This window comes from Eptatretus burgeri, chromosome 4 (assembly GCF_056783735.1).
Source record: "Eptatretus burgeri isolate ZD-2024b chromosome 4, Ebu_testis_v1, whole genome shotgun sequence".
Taxonomy (NCBI): Eukaryota; Metazoa; Chordata; class Myxini; order Myxiniformes; family Myxinidae; genus Eptatretus; species Eptatretus burgeri.
The window spans coordinates 81,951,820-81,977,935 of record NC_140964.1 but is presented as its reverse complement, the minus strand read 5'-3'; the positions used below and the strand labels follow the sequence as shown (position 1 = coordinate 81,977,935).

Genomic DNA, 26,116 nt, shown 5'->3' with positions numbered 1-26,116 from the left:
GCTTGAACAAATGCACTTTTGACACTGAAGTCATGTCTGAACTGCACCACATTTATATGGAGCTGGAATCGTGTAGTTTGCCTTATTCAGGATCAGGAGACTCAGTCTACTATTCATTTGTTACTACTACTACTACTACTACTACTACTACAACTTCTACAACTACTACTATACTTGAAAGGTCATAATTAATCCCACATGCCTGCTGGTTTGACCATGGAGGACATTTTGGACCAGCTTTTTTTTTTCAAAAACCAGCTGACCAGGCCAGATTTGTTTAGCGTGCCGGTGATAACCCACCTACTTTGCGAATTACACGATAGGATCTTTAACGTCCACCAGCTAATCCCAATAGGTGGGACACCTGGCTGAGATTCCGTCTGAGAAACTATGCACTTTGTGATGCAACGCTCGGCCTGTAAAGCACCAATCGGACAGTTTATAGCCTGGTCGGAAATCATGCCCAGACTAAATGGATCTACATTAGGCTTGCTACCTCTGCACCAGCCCGTCGGACATAAGGGAGCGTTGCTTGATTGGAATTTTACATTGTGGTAAACAAGACTTTATTGGCTGTTAATGAATGTTATGTGTCGGGAACGCTTTGGACGAATTTTATAATTTAATTTATTTTCTGAGTTAGAACATTCTAAAGTTGTAAGGAGGTAGGGCTTTATTTGAGATTGCAGAACAGATTAGAAAACAGCTGGCTGGCTCAGTGATTTGGCAGTCGGAAAGTAAGGTGTCAGCTCGATAAAAAGGCGATTTGAAATCAAGGAAATTAGGAAGCTCATAAAGAATGAGATTATTGTTTCTTTAATAGATTTTTATTTGGTCACCCCATCTCTCTCAGTTATCCAAAGTACATGGAATGTGAAGCAAATAACATATGCCTGAGTTTAGATTGTGTTACAATGCCTTTAAAATGGCTCCGCCAATGTTTAGGCATGCAAGTGACAGTTGTTCTACACTGAAGCATGCACTGTCATACAAATCCTCCAGTTTTGAACGAGCTTGATGGACTGGCTCGTGACCCAGATGGCCGGCGAGCAGGTCCGCAGGCCCGTGGCGACAGAGTTGGCCAGCAGGCACGGGCAGCCACGGCCTTCCTGGAGGAACGATTTGAAGTTAGGGATCCCAACTTGCGTGCCCTTACAAGCCGCGGCTCTGAGCTCGAGTCCATCGCATTCCGCAGCGAAGACACGGTGGGGCAGCAGGTGAGAAACTGGTTAGATGAGTAATTATTCTTCTGATGGCCATTTGCCTTGCCCTTTATGCTGATGATGTATACTTGTAAAGAGAGCTCTTTTGTCTCCAGCTTTGAGTTCAATTTGTGGATGTGTTGGCTCTCTAGTCGCTCTCTCTAGTCGAGTCGCTCTCTAGTTGCACTCACTACATTGAAACATCGATACAACGATCTTCCAGCCAGGACCCTTCACTGAACATATCATAAATTTAAGATAATTAAAGGCAGTCAGTATGGATTCATTCTCTCTATCGAGTGCAGCCTGTGGCTGCTGGTTGCATCATTTGTTGGGACGTGGCTATGCCGCTGATGCGGTGTCCTCCTTACCAGTACACTGGCACTCATTTTGCCGACCTCGGAAGGATGACAGGCTGAGTCAACCTCCTGGTGTATTTTAATTCAGCGGCCAACGGGGCTAACTCAGGACCCTAGGATCCCAAGCCACCACCCGAACCACTAAGCCAACACCAGGCTTATGGATTCATTAGAGAGACATCATGCTTAACAAATTTGTTGCAGTTCTGTAAAGTAGTTTCTGATTGGGTGGATGAGGGAAGTGCAGTGGATGTAGCATATTATCTAGACTTTCAGAAGGCATTTGATAAGGTACCACATCGGAAGTTGTTACGCAAGGTTCGGGCCTGCAAAATGATAGGTAGAGTTGTTAACTGCATTATCATGATCACCCAAACCTTCTCCAGTCTCATTGCAGCTGTCAAACCAGGTTAGAAAGTACAAATGCCTGAAGGAAAGAGTCGTCATGGTGGGCCAGGTGAATTATGAAGTCATCGCTTTACTTTTGACGAAACAAGTCATTTCCGAACTGATCTCAAAATATTGCTTTTTAGAATATTTTATTTCAAACGGTTAAAAGCATCGAACGTGGTTTTCTCCTGATGGTTTCCCTCCATATAATGCATCTATTCATTACCTCCGCCACCGAAGGTGAGTTGAGGTTCTTATGTTTTCACCCCTGTCTACCTGTTTGTTCATGAGCGGGATGTCTCAAAAGGTTATGGATAGAAATTTAGTGTTCAGGTTGGGTGTGTGATGAGGATGAATTGATTCAATTTTGATGAAGATCTGGATCCGGATACGAGATTTATATTTTTGGCTGCTCTTAGAGCACCCTTATTCTGGACATTTCCATCCGTCTGTCTGTCTGCGAAACTTTGGTCAAGCCGAGGGGCTAAACCACTCAACCGATTCCAATGAAATTTGGTAGGTAGGACCAATATTTCTGGGAATCGTGTGCTTTCGAATATGGGACCCCGGGCCCTAGCAACGGCATTAGCAACGGCCCTTGAAAGCGGTCAAAAAAATCGAATAAATAAATAAATAAATAAACCCAAAAATCGAAGCTTAGAGTTCTGTACGAAATCTATCGAGCTCCCTTCATGCCAATTTGCAGCCCAAACAAAAAATATTTGTAGGAGGAGATAGGTTTTGGGCGAGTACATGTTGAACATTTCAGAAACGGTTAATTGTGAATATCTCTAAGAGAAAGAGTCTGATTTTGATGAAACTTGGGTGAAATGTGTACAATGTGGCTAGCATGTACACAAAAATGAATGGTTGCTATGCACACCTCCGTTGCTTAGCAACAGCTAAAATATTGTTACGGTTGTGGAAATTCGCATTACACCATAAAGAGTCCTCAGGTGAGATATATCGGTAAGTTCATGTGTAGTTAGCCCAAACCCGTTGTATAGAGGGAATATGTGTGATTCATCCGGGCTGCGACGCTTTGAGTTAGGCATTTTTCTTTCTCTATTGTCATTTTCGACCAGTAAGCCACCAACAACGTAAACAGCCACTACCTTTACCTTCACAACTCCATCCCGCAAACATCGCTTCACCGCCATTCCCAAACGACACCCGCCAACCACCAAACCACCACAGAAAACCCCCACCACCTTCGCCTATCTCCTTCTCCAACCATCGACCACACCACCAGTCAACACCAAACGTCGTGCTGTCCAGGGCCCGTTCGGCGATTGGTGCCGAACACATCGAGCCGCGAGCGCGAATGGCGGCCTTTCCGAGGGAGAAATTCGGATCAGGAAGGCTCCACGCCCCCTTTTTCTCCGTCCAATGGCTGAACAGAGGGTGGCGTGGCCCCGCCTCCAATCGCGTTTTGATCCTTAAATTTACATATAGGCTCCTCCTGCGGCCTATAAAGACGCGAGCATAAGGCGACTCGAAGAGTTCGCGCAGTTGAGTTGCAGGCAGCTGGTCGGGGCAAGTGAAGAGTTAAAGTTCGAGTCAAGTGAAGACGGTGGTTGGCAACGAGGTTGCGGTGTGGGGGTCGCTCGTCTCGTCGTGGGGTCCAAGCCAGCCAGCCATTCCCCTCTCTCTGAGCATCAGCAATTCCCCCCCCCCCATCCACGCTGAGATAGTGCTGGGGGGCCACGTTCCTCCCCCACCCTAAACGTGGTGCCAACAAAACTGCTTGCGCGGAGCACACCGGAGAGGGCTCGCCGACCACGCCAGGGGCACGGAGTCGGGGTGCAGCTGCGCGAACATTGCGGCTTGCCCGCCATCGCGTCACGAGGACGCAGGTAAGACCTTCTCAGTCTCGTGGACCTGGCCGCTCCTCCAGGATCCACGCACATTTGGTCCACGGACCTGTCTGCCTCCTTGCCTGTGAGGGTGGCTTTCTTTCCTTTGCTTTTTGTATGAGTGATGTGGCGCCGAGTCCCGACAAGTAGAACTGTATAAGTGTTGTAAATAATTGCCCTTTTATTCGGTCGTATTGCATTTGCTTTTGTTGCTTCTTGTCTTGACTGTAATATACGTGCCTTCCATGTTTCCGTAATAAATGTGCATTGCTTGTTGAACTGTTTTCCGCTTTGCTTCGTCTCCTTCCTTTTATTGAATCTCCATCTTGCATCACGTAAGGGATTCGTAGTGGGTTTCAACATCCCGGTAATTAATCGGAACCATCAAGGCCGACGATAACTCCGCTCGGTTATCCCTGTAATACGGAACGAACCGCTTAAGCGTGTCCGGAGTCGACCTGTGGCGTGGTACAACTCCTCGGTACGCTACTCGCGCGAGTACTTAGGTAAATTGACCATTCGGCGATCGGACCCTATTTCGCGCGGGTAGAATGCGGACTGAGTTGTGGTGAGGTTAAACCCCCACCCGTGACTGGCTCCGGGCGATAGTTCCAGGAGGGTCACGACTGAATTGTCCGTTCCGGTGGGCGAGGCGGCCGCTTTTGGCTACACGCGGTTGTTCGCACGCCGGCGGGCGCGAATTCGCAACAATATTTTATTGTACATCGTACACTTATTGTGGACTGTACAAAAAAATCAATACCCCCGAAACTGGACCTCCGAGGGACCTGTTTTTTTGTGCCCAAGGAGAATGTCTTACAGCATCATATAAAAAAATAAAATCTTTAGCGAACAGATAAATGGAATTACCAGGGCTGCCATTTGTTAGAGTCTCTTTGGAAACATGCCTGAAATTTCACAAGGCGGGTTTCTGGGCGCAAACTAAGAGGGCTGTGATAATTATATTTATTGTGCTAAATTGATTGATAGCATGTACATGAATATCGGCTCGTCGCGTCAGCCAGCTTTCCATCTCGAGCGAGCAGCCATGTCGCCTACCGGCTTGTTATTTTATAAGTGACTTCACCATTGAGAGATGAGGCTAAAAACGATAGATAGCACGATATTTCAAAAAGTTGTGGACGATTTATGACAACACTTAGTGGATGATTTGGGTAAGTGAGAAGAACAAGCTGATTCGATCTTGGTTCAGGTCCGGATTCAGATCTGGACTATCAGTGGGGTACCAAATGTAAACTGTTCATCCTGGCGGAGATATGTGCTCCACCGAGTGCCGTTCTAGTTTTAACGCCTGTAATGTCTGAACATTTTGTACAGAAGTGATCGTCTGTATTTTGTTTGTCCATTTTGACCTTGATATTGCATTTTGCATTCGGGATCGACAATGTGATGTTCTTGAATGCGTTTCACAGGGGAACAATGATGATCTGATTCTGTCCTGTTGTCTGCATTACTGCAAGGACCGAGCCAAAGACTTCATGCCATCTCATAAAGGTGTGCTTTGCATGTGCCCATTGTGCCTCCTGACATTACAGGTGGGCTTGGTTTTGTTTTACACCCACTTGAGGACAATGATGTAACATTTTCTGGCCTCACCTTTCCTGCAAATTGTTGGTTGTTACATGGGTAAGTTTATTGTGCATCTTCAATTGCTAATTATCCTATTGTTGAAGATATTAACATGTGAAAGTCTCAAGAACAATCCCATTCTTTTTTACTGGGCTGTCATTGTTAGCCATGGTGCTGCAGAGCTGATGTGGCTTGAGGCTTTAACTCACCAAGCATGTGCTGCAGGTGTTGTAAGCAGCTGGGCTGTCTTTGATGGGGCTGAGGAAGTGGGTAAAGATAGAGAGATAAATAACAGCTTGTAGTTCTGCTGGACTTGAGGATTAAAACCAACAGCCCTGTACAAGCCTGATAAGGTGGTTAAACCAACATGTCTACCAGTTCAGGTGTTTTTGCTCCCTTGCTCTGTCGTCAAGGTTACGTGGGTACTGCTCCAGTGATTCAAATATTTGACTGGCAAACCACTTCGACCAAAAAACATTTCCAATTTTTGAGCTCAGTAAAAACATTGGTTCAGTGAAGTTTATTTTCTTTATATTCCAATCAACTTTTAATTATCTTGGGGGTGGGGAAGGGTGGAGGAGGGGGGGTGGTGGAGACGAGACACCACAACTGATTTTTCTAGCTATGTGGCTGAGAAGGAAAAAAAAAAAGAGGTAACAATGCAGGTGGATGCCATGCTCCAGGAACTGTGCATTTCATTTCTGTCGTTTTTGTTACCTGTCGCAATGTTTAATTCACCATTGAAGGTACAGAAAAGAGAAAGTGGATATTTATAAGGATGTCTGAGTGGCTTGCCAATGAAATTGCATCAGTGGGTGTGTTATGATGGAGAGACATGGTGCTCTTGGTAAACATCTTGTGCACCCTTCACTGCACCACCCCTGCTGCATCGCACTACCTCTGCCGTACTGCACCACCCCCACCGTGCTGCACCACCCCCATTGTGCTCCACCATCCCCCATCATGCTACACCATCACCCACCGTGTTGCACCACCCCAGCCACACTGCACTATCTCCAGCCACGCTGCAACACCCCCACCGTGCTGCACCACCCCCTCTACACTGTACCACCCCCTCCGCATCGCACCATCCCATGCCATGCTGCACCACCCTTTCCATGCTGCACTACCCCACCACTACCCGCCGTGTTGCAACCCTCCCCACCCACCGTGCTGCACCCATCCCCACCCACTGTGCTGCACCCACCATGCCGCGTCACCCCCGCCACATCGCACCACCCCCAAGCTGTGATGCACCCATCCCTTGGTGCGATGCATCACTTCCGTGTGTACGTGTAGAATGAGGAAGAGCTCGCTGGCTGGCAATGCAATATAAATTTAAACTAGAACTGCCACTTTATAACTGCTGGCAGTGATGACCGGGTACCCAGAAGTGTCCGCCTTTGAGACAACTGATACAACATGGGACTTAAATCATTGTCGCAAAGTTTCGCATTGATAGGATAAGCGGTGCCAGAGAAAACATTATTCAATGGTGATACAAACACAGGCCTGCTTCGAGACGGCGCGGAACAGACGAGTTACGAACCGGGCAGCACAAAGCGTTCACTTTCCTTATTACTGGCGAACAGATTCAAATAATTAAATAATTCTGGCTGCCAAACCGTGTGACCGATCAGGTTGAAATTTTAAACTTTTGTTTCGCATGTCGGCTAAATTACAAATGTGAAGTTTCGTATATATAGAAGCAGCGGTTCCAGAGTAAACATTAATTAATATTTAACCTTCAATCCAAGATGGCGGCCAAACCATGTGACTTGTGACGTCATAATTTTCACCACTTGTGCAAACACGATCGTAGACGATAACTGCAAATTTTCGCTTCGCTAGGTTAAGCAGTTCCAGAGAAAACATTATTTAATATTTTTCTTAAAACCAACATGGCTGCCAAACCCTGGGCCCGATCGCGTTGAAATTTCAAACCCTCATTCCGCATGAGCGTTCCACCATAAACTTGATGTTTCACATTTATTGATGCAGTAGTTCCAGAGTAAACATTAATTAATATTTTTCCTTCAATCCACGATGGCTGCCAAACGTTGCGTCGTACCTCAAAAGGGGGTGAGAACTTTTTATTCGTCATGGAGAGGCGGTCAGAGTGGTGGAGTTTCGCCTGGATCTGTTCAGTCCTTTCAGAGAAAAAGACGTTTAAAGATATTATTTTTTAATCCAAGATGGCTGACGAACCATGTGACCTATGACATTACAAATTTAAATTCTGCTTCCAACTGGGTATTGGAACATGTTTCTGAAGTTTCGTGTTAATCGGTAAAGGTGCGTTTTTCTATCCAAGATGGCCGCCAAACCATGTGACGTGTGACATCATAATTTTTACCACGCATGCACAGACAAAGGTAGATGATAATTACAAATTTTCGATTCGTTTGGTTAAGCGGTTCCAAAGAAAACATTATTTAATATTTTTCTTAAATCCAAGATGGCGGCCAAACCATGTGACTTATCAATTCGAAATTAACAAACTTATATCGCCTTCCTCTCCTGAATATAGTTCTGAAATCTCCCCTTCATTGGGCCAACGCTTCTGGAGAAGAAGATGTTTGAAGGTTTTTGGGTTTTTTCAAGATGGCCGCCAAACCATGTGACCGATCAAGAACAAATTAACAAACTTGAGAAAGGACCTCATGGGGAATATATGTGTGAAGTTTCGTCTTAATCTGTCTTGCCCTTCTGGAGAAGAAGATTTTTAAAATTTATTCATTTTCAATCCAAGATGGCTGCCGAACCTTGTGACCTATGATATCATAAATTTAAATTCTGCTTTCCATCGTCGACCCGAACAAGTGTGTGAAGTTTCTTGAAAATCGGATAAGGTCTATTTTTCTATCCAAGATGGCCGCCAAACCATGTGACTTCTGAGGTAAAAAATTTTTACCATGTATGCAGACTTGAGGGAGGAAGGCACTTGCAAATTTTCGCTTCGATGGCTTATGAAATACCAGAGAAAACATTATTTAATATTTTTCTTAAATCCAACATGGCGGCCAAACCATGTGACGTATCACTTCGAAATTAACAAACTTGCATCGCATACATGTCAGGAATATAGTTGTGAAATCTCGCCTTCATGGGACCAGCGCTTCTGGAGAAGAAGATGTTTGAAGGTTTTAGGGTTTTTTCAAGATGGCCGCCAAACCATGTGACGTATCAACAACAAATTAACAAACTTGAAAGAGAACATCAGGGGGAATGTACGTGTAAAGTTTCGCCTTAATCTGTCCAGCCCTTCTGGAGAAGAAGATTTATTTGTAATAAACACTAAAAAACAAGATGGCGGACGAATTACGTCATCGATGACGTCAAGAAAAACATTTTCGTCAGTGATTTTAGGCGTAGATGATGCTCAGAATTTTTCAGATTTTTCCTATACGGCGTTCTACTTGACGAATTTTCACCGGTATATCGCTTCACCTATGACGTCATGAAAAATCACACGTGTTCCCCATAGGGAGCTTAGTAAAATGTATCAAGAGAAAAATTTTTCCATTGCACGGTTTCCGAGATACAGATGTCCAAAGTTTATCGTTTTTTTCAAGATGGCGCCCGCACCACATGACCAATGACGTCATAATTATAACGTGATTGTGCTATCAAAAAAGATACATACTGTGGTGAAAATTTTGTGTCGATCGGACTTAGTATCCCAGAGAAAATGATTTTTAAAGCGAAAAAGGGTGCAAAATGCCGGCGGAAAAAGAAAAATAATAATAAACAGAAGAAAAACAATAGGGTACCCTGTACTGACAGGGTACCCTAATAAACATAAGAAAAACAATAGGGTACCCTGTACTGACAGGGTACCCTAATAAACATAAGAAAAACAATAGGGTACCCTGTACTGACAGGGTACCCTAATAACTGGAAATGCTATCCAGTACAATAAACTACACAAACACGCAATGACAATGTGACCATATTTATGTGGATAAAATGCTGTGCTCGTACTTTTTTTTTCGTTCTTTTTAATACTTGGATGATTATTTAAAATATTTTGGTCAAACGAACCCAACTCAAAAGTCTTTAAATTCCAGCGACACCCATTGGCTCTGATTAGTCATTATTTTTCATTGTGAAACACCAGTGAATCGAGAAGTTTGTCTTTATGCCAAACAGCTTTTGCCCATTTATTGATATTGTTTTTCTCCACCTTTGCCCCAAGGTGGTCCTGTGAGACTGCGTCGTGAGGTTGTTCTTCTGACGGATGATCGGAATCTTCGGCTTAAAGCATTGACACGGCACGTCCCTGTTCGAGAGGTTCCTGCCTTCCTCTCCTGGGCCAGAGTGGCTTGAACTCAACTTGCATTGTCAGTAGAAAACAAAACAGGATGACGTAAACGTCAAAAAGGGTTATGTACCGTTTGCTCAAATGGGTGGTACACGGCTGCTCGTCCCACTGACCTATTCTCATGAGTTTACACCAGCTTCGCACTCCAGCGCTGGTAGGAGGAAGGAGGTGATCGTAGTATTCACATTAATACTTTAGACCCCGAATGGTTTAATGTGAGGACACTTGAGGGCTGCCATGGATAGTTGAGGCCTCTGGTTCTGGTTTTTGTCAGTCTGGCAGTAAAAGTGGGTTGTTTTACGTTGAATCGAACAGTTAAGAGAAACCTTTCCTCTTTCATTTTACTTTACACGATCTGTAGTGGGAGTGGCAAGCAGGCAGGAGAGGAGGATGAGAGGCCCAGATGCGTGATGCTTTATTGGTTCTGCCCCTGGGAGCTGAAGTCTTGGATTAAATTTTTCTTTAGAAGGAAGTCTGGATTAAGCTCTTAGATGTAGGTTTCCACCAAGCTGAGAGCCAAAGACATTTAGCACCGCATGCTGTTCTTGCTCCCCCTGGCTTCTCCAATAGTGGCTTTTGCCTGAGGCCAACTCTGAGACACAGTATTCCAAAATTTCATCGTCCTCTAAAGATTCGAGCCACCCCAACCCCGCTTTTACGAATGTAACGCAACTTTACTCGCATTCTTTAAGCGTTAGTCAGGAAGGTCCATCTGTAAGAACCAGTGGAGAAGGAAACGGGGCTCCATTCAGTGCACATCCATCTAAGATGGCTGAGACATTTTGATTTCTCCCAATATTTTGTCTCTCACAGTCGATCTGGAAAGGAAATGGAGATGCTTTGTGGGCCAGCCAGGCAGCAAAAGAATCTGGGCTCTTTCTTTTTTTATTATTTTTTCCGTGTGGGTTGATAGCGCTGCAGGACATTCAACTTGAGCGTGTTGGAAAAAGCTGCTTTTCTTTGTGTGCTGGGTGGACACAGGCATCCTTCATCTGAGCCTGTGGAGCTGTTGGACCCTTGGCCTTGGGTTGCACTCTTTCTTTACCAGCTATGTTTGGCAGAAAAATCCAAACATCTTATTGTCATTATTACTATTTAATCATAACCTAAAGCAACAGTATTTGGTTATGGCAAATGTAGGAGCCACTTTAAATACAAGGCTTGATCAGAGGAAATAAATCGCCGTAGTGACCTCACTTTACCAGGTCGCTCAATAATTTGCTGTATTGGGGCCTCTGCACAGGTGTAGTTGCATTATTAAAGCTCCTAGCGCAAACACACATTGTGCACATATTCAGCATAAAGGTGTGTGTGAGTGTGTGAGTGTGTGAGTGTGTGAGTGTGTGAGTGTGTGAGTGTGTGAGATTGATTGAGAGAGAGAGAGAGAGAGAGAGAGAGAGAGAGAGGGTGAGATTGAGAGAGGGTGAGATTGAGAGAGGGTGAGAGGGTGAGAGGGTGAGAGGGTGAGAGGGTGAGAGGGTGAGAGGGTGAGAGGGTGAGAGGGTGAGAGAGGGTGAGAGGGTGAGAGAGGGTGAGAGGGTGAGAGAGGGTGAGAGGGTGAGAGGGTGAGAGGGTGAGAGGGTGAGAGGGTGAGAGGGCGAGAGGGTGAGAGGGTGAGAGGGTGAGAGGGTGAGAGGGTGAGAGGGTGAGAGGGTGAGAGGGTGAGAGGGTGAGAGGGTGAGAGGGTGAGAGGGTGAGAGGGTGAGAGGGTGAGAGGGTGAGAGGGTGAGAGGGTGAGAGGGTGAGAGGGTGAGAGGGTGAGAGGTGGAGAGAGGGTGAGAGGGTGAGAGGGTGAGAGTGAGAGAGAGAGAGAGAGAGAGAGAGAGAGAGAGAGAGAGAGAGAGAGAGAGAGAGAGAGAGAGAGAGAGAGAGAGAGAGAGAGAGAGAGAGAGAGAGAGAGAGAGAGAGAGAGATATTCATCATTGATGGATCTCGGAAGGAATCCAAGAGTTTGAGTGTTGCAGCTGGGCACGCTCATGGTGCAGGAGGACCTGGAGGGGGTGGATGAAACTTCACTTTTTCTAACAAGCATGGCGTCGGTACATCTCTGAGGTCCCCTGCGGCCTAGCCTGAGCCTGGATCTCACATCTGCCCAAGGCTACGCACGACTCCCCTAGGCCCAAGATGCGGGGGCCTTCAAAGCTGCTAGATTTTTGTGGCCGTTGCTCCACCATATGAACAGATGGGAAGGTCCTGCAGAGTTGTTCTGTATATGCTGTGCAAAGTTTTTATCGTTTTGTCTTTCTCAGGGTGGTGAAACATCACTGTGACACGTTTGATTGCATCTCGGCCATTTATGCATTCTAATCGTTCGATTTTTCTTACCGGTATTGGTCTTTTTGATTTGTTGTCTTTGTGAATGGGAAGACCCTTTAGAACGAGTGTGCATAAGTAGACTCTTATAAATGAAAATTCTAACTGCTATTTTGTTCGTCGTGGTTCATTCTTATTTCCGTACACCATCACTATGCTTGTAATGGGGATGGACTGCAGCACATGGCCTTGTGCAGGTGGTTTTGTGAAATCCTCTGCTGGATGGATCGTTACCTGAGGCTGGTGAGGCTGCTGTGATGAAATTGTGGTTGAGAAAACTCCTGTTTGTTCAGTAAGTTCCCTATTCACATATCCTTTCATTCCATGTTTGCCTTGTTGTTTTTTTTTTCTTCCTATTTTGCATTAATATACATCTTTAAATCCCTGTTTTGGGTGAATATTGCAGCAGACATGGTTTGTTTTGTATCGAGGATTAAAAAAAAGCATTTGAAACAACTTTTAACTTTTCCTGGATCAATATGTGGGATTGGGTTAGTACCCTCCCCTCCTCTCTCACACCCACACATACAAATCCAAACACTTCATATCGGAAAGTAAGACACGAGGCTGTGACTTAACCTTTAAAATCCTTTTATTACAAGATCTCTAAATTTTGTTCTTTACATTAAGACAGTTTTGGTTCTTGAGGCTGAGGAGGGTACATTGGTCTTGAGGGGTGTGGGGTGAAGCCTCCAGGGGTGTCCTGAGGTCTGGCAGAGCTGTGTTCATGGCTTTATTCACAGCCCCTGTGCAGGCTCCAGGCAGTGGATCAATGGCCTAAACCCCAGTATATAGGCTCATACACCCACCCCTCTATCCCAAAAATAATAATGATACAGTAAATCCTATTTTGAGTGATCTCGTTCTACAAAGTGGTTTTTCATGGTGCGTGCTGAGATGTGTGTGGCTTTTTGGATACAAAAAATTCACATGCATGGATATGTGGTCATCAGAGCAGTGGTCCATGTAGCATGATCACTCAAAGCAGTTTTCTTTATCGAACAATTTTGCACCTCTCCTGGTGCCACTTCCAAAGCAGCATGAATTGTGAACCAAAATGAGGGGGATGATGGGGGGGGGGACAGTGGTGATGGTGAGGAACATGGTATGGTAGAGAAGCTTGAAGGAGTGGGTCTTGCACAGGGCTTTGTCGAGCATCGCCCCATCTACCCCTTCAGTGACGCATCAAATTGAAAGTGGATGAAGCTGGAGGTACTTCAAGTCGAAGGAAAATCACAGGGGGTGGGGTTGTGTAATTAATATTCCATTTGAAAGTGATGCCCATTGCATCCAAATGTAACATTATTGGACCCTGCATTTCCCCTCTATTCCCAAATGTATTTTAGTAATGCATCCCAGTGAACCCTCAATTTGAGAATATTTAACAACCTACCCCTCCCTTCTCACTTAATCCCCAAGGCTTCAGCAAAAAAAAAACTCACTTCTTACTCAAAAGAGCAGCCATTTGTTGTTCCAGAAATTAATTTTATAACTCCAAGATGGCACCAAACCCCCACAACCGCAGGATCAGCCACACCACCTTTCCTATTCCCTTCCCCGAATCCAGGAACCGCTTCCCCCACCCCCCCCCCCAATGAGGTTTGGCAAAGAAACAGTGACGGGAAGCGCGACAGGCTCCAGCTGCAGCCGATGGTGGTTGGGGGCGGTGGAGTGTTGTGGTGGTTTTGGTGACTGGATAGACAAATCCCCGAGCACGGTCACAACCCCCTTAAAGCGATGGCTAGATCAAGGAGCAACAGCATTAGCTCGACTGCCTTGCCTCCACCCAAGACACCCAATAAGGGTCCACCATCCCATTTATAAAGTTCTTTGTTTTCCTTGTAAAGCATTTTCTTTAAAAAGTGAACTTGGTTAACTTGGTTATTTTCAGCTTCTTACATTCTGGTTCCCCTGATATGTTCTATGGCTCAGTTGAATATAAAAACTGAACCATAACTTCGCCCGGTGTTGTAACAGACAGGAAAAGAAAAGAAAAAAAACATTAAAAACACGATATACAGATCCATGCAATAAATACATTCAGTGAATAGATAGCAAAAATAAAGAGAGAAATGTAAAATTCAAAAATACTGTGAAAAGTTCTGAAACATTACCGGTGGAGGCAGAATTTACAAAATGCTACCTTGCACAATGTACTGTAAACGTTTTTGGTCTTTAACAATGAGGTTTGTTTTGTCAAAAATAAACTTTGGTTCAAAAAAGGGGGATGCTTATTATTATTATTTTTAAAGAAGTCTTTAAATTGTTGCAGTGTCACGAGATAACAGAGGCGTTCGTCTCGGAATTGGAAAAGGAGGAAATGAATAAAATTGTACATCAAACAAGCCCCACCACCGAATATAAAGTCAAAAAAGCTATGATGTAGTGTCTTAATCCCTGCAGGCTTTCGGGGTTTGAAATACTGCATCTGCAAAAAACGTTGAACTCTTTAAAAACAGCGACCCTGCTCTTACATCACTCGCGTAAAAAGTCGCAGAAACAAGGAAGGCAGAGCGAGGTTCGAGTCGCGTGCGTAACCGGACGTGGTCCAGCGCTTGAGCCCCCAACTCGAAGCCGGACGTGGCAGAAAATTGGGTCGACTAGAATTGTATCTCCAAAAGCTGGTCTGAGGCAGCTGAGGGGGTTTCTGTATTCACATTTGGTTAGAAAAAGGACAAGGAGGGGATAGAGCCCAAGGGGCCATTGCTCCTGGAACTCGGGATTGGGGGGGGGGGGTCTCGAGCCCAGGGAGTGACCCACGGGGGGAGGGAGAGTCAAGAAACCAGGAGGCCAACTCGACGCCTTGAGCTGCCATTTCCTGTTCAGGGTTCACAAATATGACACTTGGAGCCATCTAGTTACCCTGTGCCGTCAGATCGGCCTTTAGGAGCACAAGGGGCAGCCCTGCGACTTCCATCCCAAAGGATAAGAAAAAAAAATTCCAGTCTTTTCTCATGGGGAGGTTTTTCTGCAAAAACATTTTACAAAATAAAACTACCTTCCTGTTTTTATTTTTTATTTTAGGAAATCCTGAGATGTAGTCTCCGCAAGAGATTCGGGCCCGACCTTTGACGACCGCACGCCTCACCCCTAAAATGAATGGTTCACTTGCTTTAGGATTTCATGCTTAAAACCCACCTGTCTCCCTTCCCCATAGGAAAACAAAGAAAAGATGGCAGAGATGAAGAAAGCATTGAAAAAAAAAAAGAATAAATTCGATTTGTGGCACGTTGCTGTGACATCATTTGAATGGCTGAATGAGGTAGGTCTTCACAATGGATGTGTCACTAACACTGCAGGGTTTGCTTTTGGAACTGTAAGAAACTGCTGCATTGCACTGCATATCACCAAGAGATTGAGCCGGCACTTGATCGGCGGTAAATTAGTGACATTCACGGGCCGCACCGTTCCACTTGTGACGTCATCAACACACGGTGCCGTCCCGGCTCCGCAGAATAAAAACGAGAATAATCTATGGAAAAGAAAAAAACAAAACAAAAAAAAAAAAGGATAAAAAAATATCTTGCAACTTCTCGTGAAAAACATTGGTCTCAGCGGCACCTTGGCCTACCCCCGTGAAAAACGGCGCTTCGGAATAATATCCCTCTCCTTGGAAAACAAGAAAATAGCACAAAAAGCTTTAAATGTTTGCACAAAGAACGGACCGTAGGCTAAACCGCTAACCAACATAAGTGCTTCAGCCTTACCATGCTACTGTCAAAACACCACAGACAAAACGCTGAGATCCATTTCCTAGGTAGAAACGACAGGGAACAAAGCTATTAGTATGGAAAAACCGAATAGGTACAAGCAACAAAAGCATGCCGTCAAATATACACCGAGTTAAATTATTTTCATCTTCTAAAGTTTGCATTCAAACCTATGAACCAGTAACGTCACTGGGTAACCCTTAGCCCTTCCCCCCTCCAAATCCCCCCCATGCCCCCTCAAAACAGTCCTCACCCTACATCACCTACATTACCAAACTCAAATTTTTTGGTCAATTTCACCTTGGTTTTGCCACCTACAGGCCCACGAGAACACCCTATCTCTCTCTCCCTCTCACACCATAAACACCTGTTACAAAGAAACAATATTATAACAGCTCGTCCATGTACAAGATGTTTGGTTTTATGGCTTAAAGATTAAGTTATCCCAAATATCCAATTAAATAATACACCGGCCTGTACGAACACTCGCGTCACGTCCGTGCATCCTCGACGCCGTGCGCCATTATTATTTACACAATGCGGATGGATCCACCTGAAACCTGCTGAATTAGTTCCCCACTCACGTATAAACCTCGCCCTTTATGCAACGAGTGAAATTTTCAGGCAATTTTGCGAAAGCGGTTGGTGTTCATTTTGCCATTAATTGGGCCTTGTGTCCAGGTGACTGCAGTTTTCATAGAATTGAACCTGAACCCCCAAAAAACAGGATGGATGTGATCGATACAGCAGGTGTAACGTGTGATCACGTAACTACTTTGACCAAAAGGTGAGGAGATAATGAGAGATGAGAATGTTATGCTATCCAAAACCAAAAATTTTTTTGCTTTCAAATATTTTCCAATGTCTTTAAAGCCAACAAAATGAATGTGCGAAAGAAAACAATGAAAGAAAAAACGTCAGAGGTCGAAGGTGGGAGTTGCTGGAGCACCACCACAGCATCTCACCTTTTACAAAATGCAACTATATTACCATTTATAAGTTCTTCCCTTTAAGGACCTGATACATATATATATATATATATATATATATATATATATATATATATATATATATATATATATATATATATATATATATATATATATATATACTCTCACTCTCACTCTCTCACACACACACACACACACACACACACACACACACACACACACACACACACACACACACACACACACACACACACACACACACACACACACACACACACACACACACACAAACACACCCTTTTGATAAATCAGACAAAGTGAAACATTTCACCAAGTGTGCAATGCATTGCCCTGTGATGCGATTTGGATTTGGATGGTGGTATACTTCATGGCATTGAAATGGCGAGATCGTGTGACCGTCTTGAAGGTGAGTGAGATTGCTGGCGAGAACTACGGGCATCGGTGTAAGGCTCAAAGGCAGTGACAGCTCAACGATGGCAATTCTGTTTGCGAGCGAGAGGTAATGTCGGAGAGGTTCTTCGATACGAGGTGATGGCCCGTCTTTGGTTTCTTCGCAGACAGGAGTGAAAGATAAAGAGCAGTTGTGTAAAAAAAAAAAAAAACAATAATAATAAATTGGCCCACAATTGAGAAAAACAAAAGTGTTGCAGATGGATGTCATCAAAGAACAACAATGATGAAGCGATGCGGCGAGGTCTCTGGAAGGTCGAGATGGAGAGCGACTACATACAATGTCCAAAATGTATTCACAAGGCCTGCACGGCACTGTGCATCTTCATGTGGCTAATAAGGTTCCTCTGCTGTGCAAACTTTCCTCCACATAATTGGCACTCGTACGGTTTCTCCCCGGAATGGATACGCATGTGCTCGGTGAGGCGGTATTGCCGTGTGAAACGCATGCCACACTCGTCACATGCGAATGGCTTGAGGCCTAGGTGGCTGCGCATGTGTCGTGTCATCGTCCCTCGCTGTGTGAACTTCTTCCCACAGATGGCGCACGGGTAGGGACGAGTGAGCCAGTGGGTCTTCTCGTGCTGCCGTAGTGTCGCTGCATCCTTGTAGGCACGGTCGCAAGCTGTGCAACGGTATGGACGGAGATCGACGCCGTCCTCTGCTCCACCGGCCACCAACATCGGTACCGATGGACCGGCCGATCCTCCGCCAGTGGAACCCACCCCCTCTGCGCAGCCTCCACTTGCCATGCTCACCGGTGGAGCCGCGTCATCCCGGGGATATAGTTCTTCCTCCGTGTGCGTGTCTACGTGGGCGTTTAGCTGCTCAGAGCTCGGAAAACCCTTCCCACATGGAATGCATACATACAAGTTGTCTCCAAAGGTCTCCGGTTCACCATAGCCGACGGCAGCCGCTGCAGCAGCCAGTGCTGGGTGTCTACCACGCCCTGACTGGCGCGACTGCAGCGAGTGGTGATGATGGTGATGGCGATGGGAGTGATGGCGGTGGTTACATGGTGCAAACCGGGAATCAAGTGTCACATCAGAGCTTCCATCACTCTGCCCACTGTCATCATTTAGGCTCTTTGTTTCATCGTCATCGTCCACCAGCGAGTGTGAGGCCATCGAGAAGCGTGAGGAACCTCGGCCAACACATGCAGCACTGCCGCCACCCCCATCCTCTGCTTTTGTGCTCCCAGAGTACACAACAACACCGTTGCTCACTGGCATGGATCCCTCCTCATCATCACTTGCCCATGGATGCCTCAGCAGCGGCTTCTGCAGGGAAACAGGGACATATGTCTAAATCAGCATCCCTTTCCTCTTTAGCAGCATACTCAATATCCTACTTTGGCTGATGAAGAGGCACACCATGATCAAGTATATGTTACACACCATGATTATTATCTGAAGTACATCACGGCTGATGCCTCATTAAACCGGTCCAAATATTATATATTTCTCCAGCCTGTAGGTAAGACTGTCAGAGAGTAAAACACCTTACAAATGATAGCAGATGACAGAGATCCCCAAATATGTCCCACAAAACAACTGAAGGGAATGAGAACACGTGAATCCAATCACGATACACAGAGCTGTCCTTATCTGAAGCATAACTATTGAGATTCCAACCACATGGCCAATAAACAGCAGCCTGTTTGGAACCTTCACCTTAAACCTGAAAATGGCCTTTCCAATCTCAGTCGCACAAAGCTCTGACCTTGGGCTATACCTTATCGCCACCTCTAATATTCTGTGTCATCATATACCAAAGGACGATGCTGAATCGTTACCAATTCGCGCATTCTAAGATAAGCCACCTAGGTGGCCTGCTGCAGGCGTCTGTACAGAAGTCCAGGGACCATGGATGCTTTGAGGACGTGCATGCATTACACACATACACAGCCAACTATGATTAATCCCTGCAGGATTTTGAGGACATTTGGTTTTGTGGTGCAGGGGTAGGGTTTCTGAATAATTTTTCATTAAACAGCATCGAGTGGAAAAAAAAGACAAAACAAGAAGAGTCGAGTCCTGACCCACCACTCCTCCCCCTTCTCCACTCCCCATCACCCACAAACCAAAGCCTTCCATTTTTCAAACTCCTCACCAGAAATGCATGCGGAGATCTTTAATAAGGCAAAAAAAAATTAATGAGGCAAGCCAAGAGAAAAGGGCAGTCAAAGCCTCTGACACCCCAATCTCATCCAAACCTCACCTGATCTTTGCGCTCACAGCTCTGCTCAGCTCCGGGTTCCTGCTTCACTCTGGCAGTTTTGAGGCCGAGTCCATCTGTGCCTAAGCCTTGTGAGCAATGGAGGACAGGCGATGAGCCTTCGGGCTTCCGAAGCAGGCTAAAGCTGTCGCCACAATCACCCTGTGGAAGCGGCTGCTGCTGCGACATGTTTGTGTTACCGCTACGGTCTTCGATGGTACCCACACGCTCTCCAGCCAAAGGCGTCGAGGGCGGGCGAGGAACCATGCAGTCGTCGGTGGTCGCTTGGCCAGCCCGCACGGGACTTTTTTTCGTCAAATCGAGACCAACAAGCTGTGGACGTTCATGTTCTGCAGAGCTACCACGCCCACCACGGAGATCCAGACCAACTTCTTCGGTGGTTGTACCACCTGTGGACCCGGCACTTCTTCCGAGGTAGAAATCACCGACGCCGGGACTCATTGTGAGTAGTTCTCCAACCCTCTGGATCTCCCCAGCTCGAGACACATCTCCCATTCTGCAACGGGCCATACATTTGTCACCACCACAAGTTTTTTTGTTTTTTTTTAACACTGGTGATTTATGACAATAGCAAAACAATAGATCAAGCAAGAAAAATACAAAATATCAGTGTCAAACCGGTGAAAGAAGCTTACTTTAAAGCAAAAACTTCAGTTTAACTGAAAGAAAAACAATAGGTGATAGCACTGGCAGTGTAGCCTGTGTTTTGAAACCCAAGGTTGAAAATTTAAGACCTCACAGGAACTGCTCTGGTTTGCCTTAGAACTGGTTGACAAGCAAGCACAACAAAGGAAGATAACAAACGAAGCCACTGGGATTGGGGCACCCCAAAAACCTTGGATCGCACAGGTGGGAGAGCAACTTATCAAGTCCAAAGTTTTTCTCATCATCAATATGATTTACAACGCAATGTCTGGGAGTACAAGTAAAATGTTAACATTCATTGCAATGGTCCAAAGTACTGTCAAGTGCTCAATCCGTGTTCCTGGAGTGGGCCATCGAGATGTCAGGTGCAGGAATCTGCAGCGAAGCACTTGACAGTACTAAAGGTCAGTCCAGTGAATAAACACGGTTAATACTTCGAGGAATGAGACATACTTCATGCTGAAGGTCAGCATCACCTCAAACACCACTTGGTCTTGGCCTACCTGCAAGATGAGGTAGAAAAGTAGTTTTGAATTACAGCCGTCTTTGTTGGTGTCCTCGGTTCCTCTTTAGCCTCAATGCCTTCATCTTCCTCCATTTCTTCCTCCTCATCGTCTTCATCCTCTTCATCATCTTCATCATCTTCATCATCCTCTGGCCCACAGCCTGATGACAAGAAGTCTTGTGGCCCCCTTGCTGGTGGAGGGCTACTCGTAAGACCAGATAGCCCATGACCAGCTGTGACTACTGCTGGCACACTACCACCAGCTCCACCACTGTTTTGCCGAGGAGGACCAAGTCGCCCATTCCTTTTAAGCCGCTTCCGGCAAAGAGCCACGAGATTTGGCAGCTGGAGGTAACTGGCTGCTGTCAGTAAAGCAGCCAATCCTGGCTCAGAAGCCACTGGTGTCGTCACTCCACCGCCACAGGTTGATCCCCCACTGGCAGCCACCGCTCCATACACCGCTGCCAAACGGCCCGTATATATGTACTCCAAGATGGCTCGAAATACCGGAGGGGTAATGACATCCGAATCGAGGTTGATCAGGTTATCGTGCACGACTAACGATTTGAAGTAGAGGCTGCTTGCTGCGAGGACAGCTTTGTGGGCACGGAACAACGCGTTCTCAACCACGATGACTACATCACACAGGAAGCCTTTGCTGCGTTGCTTGTTCAACTGGCCCAAGAGGTGCTTGGCGTGGCTTGGGAGCTCCATGGTGGGCTCCCGTTGCTCTGAGCTGCAAACAGACACAATGCAGAACAAAACAAAACCTTTACAAACATTGTCATTATTTGCTTGAATGCACTTCATTTAAATGGTACTCCAATCTGCAAGTTCAACTCTACTTTTCATCAGGTTTGTCCCATCATTCCAGCTTTGGACATCACATATTTCTGACCGGTAATAAATTTTCAAATGTAGTCCTTATAGGTCCGTAGGCCGTTCCAAGAGCTTTGTGTTTTGCATACAAACATTAAAGTCAGGAATGTAAAAGGATGGAAGGTGGCGAGGATGGATTGATGCTGAGAGGAGGGAGGGAGGGGAACAGACGGAAGGATGTGGCACTGGAGAGAGAGAGAGAGAGAGAGAGAGGAGGTGGGGGATGGGAGATGGGTAAGTAGGATAGGGAGTGGCGGAAGGTGGGAGGGCAATAGAGCAAGGGTCAAATGGGGTCGACCAAACTTTACACAAAAATGGCTGGGGTATGCAGCCTGAGAAAGGCATGCCAGAGCAAGAGTGGAACAAAGAAAAAGCTCTTCGACAAAACACGGGCGTTTAAAACAGCCGAGCCCCTAGCCCCACACCCCGCTACCTCCTCTTTGAACTAAAGCAAAGTGAATATTCTCGGTTCAGTTTAAACTTAACCGGTTTTGGTTTATAACCTCTCATCAGGAGGAATGCATTTATCAGAATAAGGGGTCACAGCAAGTGAAAACTGCCCAAGCTAAATGAATCGTTAATTGTGGATAATGCGAACATGCTCCCAAGTTAATAACACCATGTTCCCTCTCCCCCTCCATCCCCCAAAATTCCCCAGAATTAAATTTGCTCCTTCTAATCGAACAATGTGATGGGGGATAGGAAAGAGGGGAGCAAAAATAAGGGTAATCGATTGTGCTCAAATCATGATCATGACACAAACGTGGATGTGATGATTGATGAATGCACCGTGGACTGGATTCAAACAAATACTTAAGTCTGGTTCCCTTTAAGACGGAGAATGCAAAACTAAAATAAACTTTTAAAAGAGTAAAATGAACACCATGGTAGCAGCGCAGTCACAACAAACCACATCCTTGGCAATGCAGACAAAGTGCAAATATGACGTCGATAATGCTATAATCACATTTTGTTGCTTTTCCCCCCACACCAGGTGAAGGTGTTTAGCCTGTGGAAGGCACGCAGTGAGCACGGGTGTTAGCTTCACCACTAACCTCCAACCTGAGGGTTACATCCCCAACTTCACCTTGAACCGCTAGCCTGTTACATCCCAAACTTCACCTTGAACCGCTAGCCTGTTACATCCCAAACTTCACCTTGAACCGCAAGCCTGTTACATCCCAAACTTCACCTTGAACCGCTAGCCTGTTACATCCCAAACTTCACCTTGAACCGCTAGCCTGTTACATCCCAAACTTCACCTTGAACCGCTAGCCTTTTACATCCCAAACTTCACCTTGAACCGCTAGCCTTTTACATCCCAAACTTCACCTTGAACCGCTAGCCTTTTACATCCCAAACTTCACCTTGAACTGCTAGCCTGTTACATCCCAAACTTCACCTTGAACCGCTAGCCTTTTACATCCCAAACTTCACCTTGAACCGCTAGCCTGTTACATCCCCAACTTCACCTTGAACCGCTAGCCTTTTACATCCCAAACTTCACCTTGAACCGCTAGCCTGTTACATCCCAAACTTCACCTTGAACCGCTAGCCTGTTACATCCCAAACTTCACCTTGAACCGCTAGCCTTTTACATCCCCAACTTCACCTTGAACCGCTAGCCTTTTACATCCCAAACTTCACCTTGAACCGCTAGCCTGTTACATCCCAAACTTCACCTTGAACCGCTAGCCTTTTACATCCCCAACTTCACCTTGAACCGCTAGCCTGTTACATCCCAAACTTCACCTTGAACCGCTAGCCTGTTACATCCCAAACTTCACCTTGAACCGCTAGCCTGTTACATCCCAAACTTCACCTTGAACCGCTAGCCTGTTACATCCCAAACTTCACCTTGAACCGCTAGCCTGTTACATCCCAAACTTCACCTTGAACCGCTAGCCTGTTACATCCCAAACTTCACCTTGAACCGCTAGCCTGTTACATCCCAAACTTCACCTTGAACCGCTAGCCTGTTACATCCCAAACTTCACCTTGAACCGCTAGCCTTTTACATCCCCAACTTCAACTCCAATCTCCGGCTTATGGATTACATCCCAATCTTCACCTATAACCTTCAGCCAAGCCTGAGGTTTACACCCCCCAACTTCACCTTGAACCGCGAGCCTGTTACATCCCAAACTTCAACTCGAATCGGCTGAAGGGTTACATCCCAAACTTTCTCCAATCTGTTGCGAGGTTTTGTTGAGTGCCACCTATAAAGCTTCGATACCAACTGGAAGTGCAAAAGGTTCAAAAGAAAGTTTTTCTAAAACTTCGAGGAAATATACTTGTTCATCTTCCATTATTTATCATTCTTTTTTTCCAACTTCAGTGCAAATTCATCCCACCTCCTCACATCTACATCCTCCTAACTCCTTCCCCCTCCTTACTCCTCCAATCTTGCCCCCCCCCAATCCTAGCATTTCTCTACTGTCCTCTGATATCCCAAACTGTATGGTTTTCAAATGTCTCACACTCTCATTCAGCACACTCCTCAATATCTTTATCATGCTCTCTCTTTCCTCATCACATCTCCCCCTGTTCCCACCTCCTCAAATCTTGTTCTTTCCTCTGCCTGCTCCCACCTCTACCATACCACTAGCCAGTCTCATCCTCCGCCTCTCCCCAACCCTCCCTTCTTCCTCCTCCCCCCCCCTGCCATGGCCATGCTTGCTCTCATTGCATCCTATCCCTCTCAATTCAGCTGCCTCCTCCCTCTTCAAAGCAAACTTCACTCTCTTCCCCCCAAGCTTCCCCTCACCCTTCTCCCTCAAGTCTCCCCTCTTACCCTTCTCTCCCAAATGTCCCCCCTTGCCTATCCCCTTAAAATGCCCCCCCACAACTTCCTTTTCTCAAAGCTGCCTCCACCTCTTCCCACCCCCTCAATTTTTGTTCCTCCCCCCACCCGCTCCCATCTCTACAATATCTATAACCAGTCTCATCCTCCCCCTCTCCACACCCAGCTCATCTTCCTCCTCCCCCATAGGCCGAACCTGCTCTCATCATTTCCCCTCTCTCTCAAAGCTTCCCTCTCACCCGTCCCTCACAAATCAACCGCCTCCTCCCTCTTCAAAGCAAACTTCTCTCTCTCCCCCTACAAGCTTCCCCCACACCTTTCTCCCTCAATTCTTTCCCCTCACCCTTCTCCATCAATTCTCCCCCCTCACCCCTCCCTTCCACATCTCCCCCCTCACTCCCCCTTCTCAAAGCTGCCCCCTTCACATCCACAAAGCTTCCTCCTTCCCCCACCCTCTATCTTCCACCTCATCGCTCCACCTCCTCCAATCTCCCACCTCCCTTTCCCCCTCTCTTATTACTCCATACTTCCCTTCACCACCTCGCCCTTTGTCCTCCTCCCCAACCGACCCTCTCCCCTAGCTCTTCTACATTGTCATCAACTGTCAACAAATCTCACGACCTCCACTTCTCCTCCCTCATATTACCCTCCCCTCCCCTCTCTTCCGCTGCACCAAAAGCCTCCTCCCTTCCCTCTTCCTTAACAGTGTGTACGTCAGAAATCCGGTGCCTTTGCTCTAACCTGACTGATCTCTCCAAACAGGTTGCCCCTGACAAACCAGACATAATCTGCTTAACTGAAACTTTCCTCCTTCAAGATGTCTGTGACTCCTTAGTATCTCTCCCTGGTTACTCCCTCCTCCAGTGTGATAGACCTGAACCTCGTCCTGGTGGTTGAGTTGCTCTCTTTATCAAAAACCCCACAACCTCACTCCCCATACATTGCCCTCACTCCTCCACAACCTCCGGCTACGGCTTCCCCTCCACTCCCACCTCATGTTTATATGTGTGTTGTACCGTCCACCAAACAGTGATGACTCCATTTACACCTCGCTTACTGAAAACATGGACCAACTTCTATCCTCTCATCCCAACTCTCTTCCTCACATGCGGTGATTTCAATTGTCATCATGCCAGTTGGGTGGGTGTGGGTACTTCTCTCACCTGCCATGGCACTTCAGCAAAGGACTTCTGTGACTCATTGGGACTGACTGATCTGTCAATACAACTTCCCGACCCGGATCTCAGCCAACGGTACTCCATCTCTTCTGGATTTTATTTTGACCAATTTCCAAGAAAATATCTGCTGTTCTTCCTTTGCTCCAATCGGTTCATCTGACCACATGCTTGTCAAAATAGATGTTTCTCTGGCTGTAACTATTGAGAACCACCTCAGTGCCGTGGAGTCTGGTATTTTACTCAGGTCGACTGACAAGGTCTTCAAGCAGACAAGCAGCCATAAACCTTCGAGACTGGTCTCCCATTTCTATTCTCTCTGATATCAACTCATCCTGGGAATTTTTTCAAAGAAACTTGCTTTCCCTCAAGCACAGATTTATCCCCTCTCGTCTTCAGTTGTCCTATTCTTCCTCCCACCCATAGTACACTGAAGCTTGTGGAGAGGCAGTTGTCCTGAAACAATTTGCCTTCGCCTCATGGAAGGCAAACCAACTGAGGGCAATCTCAGTTCCTTCCACAAAGCTCGGAATAAGTGTGTATCCACCCTCAGGAGAGCGAGCAAACAACATCTTTCTAATCTCAAGTCTGAACTCTCAAACCTCTCTCCCTCCAAATCCTGATGACATCGAGTTAAGACTGTGTCTGGTGTTTGTTCCTCCTCCATCCCTCCCTTGCCTCAAATGGCTGCACAGCTGACACTGCA

The 26,116-nt window shown here is 46.1% G+C and overlaps 2 protein-coding genes across 19 annotated transcripts in view; one reads left to right on the top strand and one right to left on the bottom strand.

Moving 5' to 3' along the window:
* SMG6 (SMG6 nonsense mediated mRNA decay factor) overlaps positions 1-10,807 on the top strand; it is a 248,513-nt gene extending 237,706 nt beyond the window's left edge. For all 3 annotated transcript variants that reach the window (XM_085879008.1, XM_085879010.1, XM_085879007.1), the window contains 3 exons: positions 1,003-1,217; positions 5,241-5,322; positions 9,596-10,807. In XM_085879008.1, coding sequence (XP_085735134.1) covers positions 1,003-1,217; positions 5,241-5,322; positions 9,596-9,726 — 428 coding nt within the window. In that variant the 3' untranslated portion in view covers positions 9,727-10,807. The remainder of the gene's footprint in view (positions 1-1,002; positions 1,218-5,240; positions 5,323-9,595) is intronic.
* A 742-nt stretch (positions 10,808-11,549) lies between these two features.
* The window catches only part of HIC1 (HIC ZBTB transcriptional repressor 1), a 142,048-nt gene continuing 127,481 nt past the window's right edge, over positions 11,550-26,116 (bottom strand). For 15 of the 16 annotated variants that reach the window (XM_085878994.1, XM_085878991.1, XM_085879000.1 and 12 more), the window contains 3 exons: positions 20,552-21,289; positions 19,386-19,899; positions 11,550-18,445 (listed from right to left, as the gene is read on the bottom strand). In XM_085878994.1, the coding sequence (XP_085735120.1) occupies positions 17,462-18,445; positions 19,386-19,899; positions 20,552-21,289 (2,236 nt within the window). In that variant the 3' untranslated portion in view covers positions 11,550-17,461. The remainder of the gene's footprint in view (positions 18,446-19,385; positions 19,900-20,551; positions 21,290-26,116) is intronic. The other variant, XR_015057597.1, reaches the window with a different exon arrangement.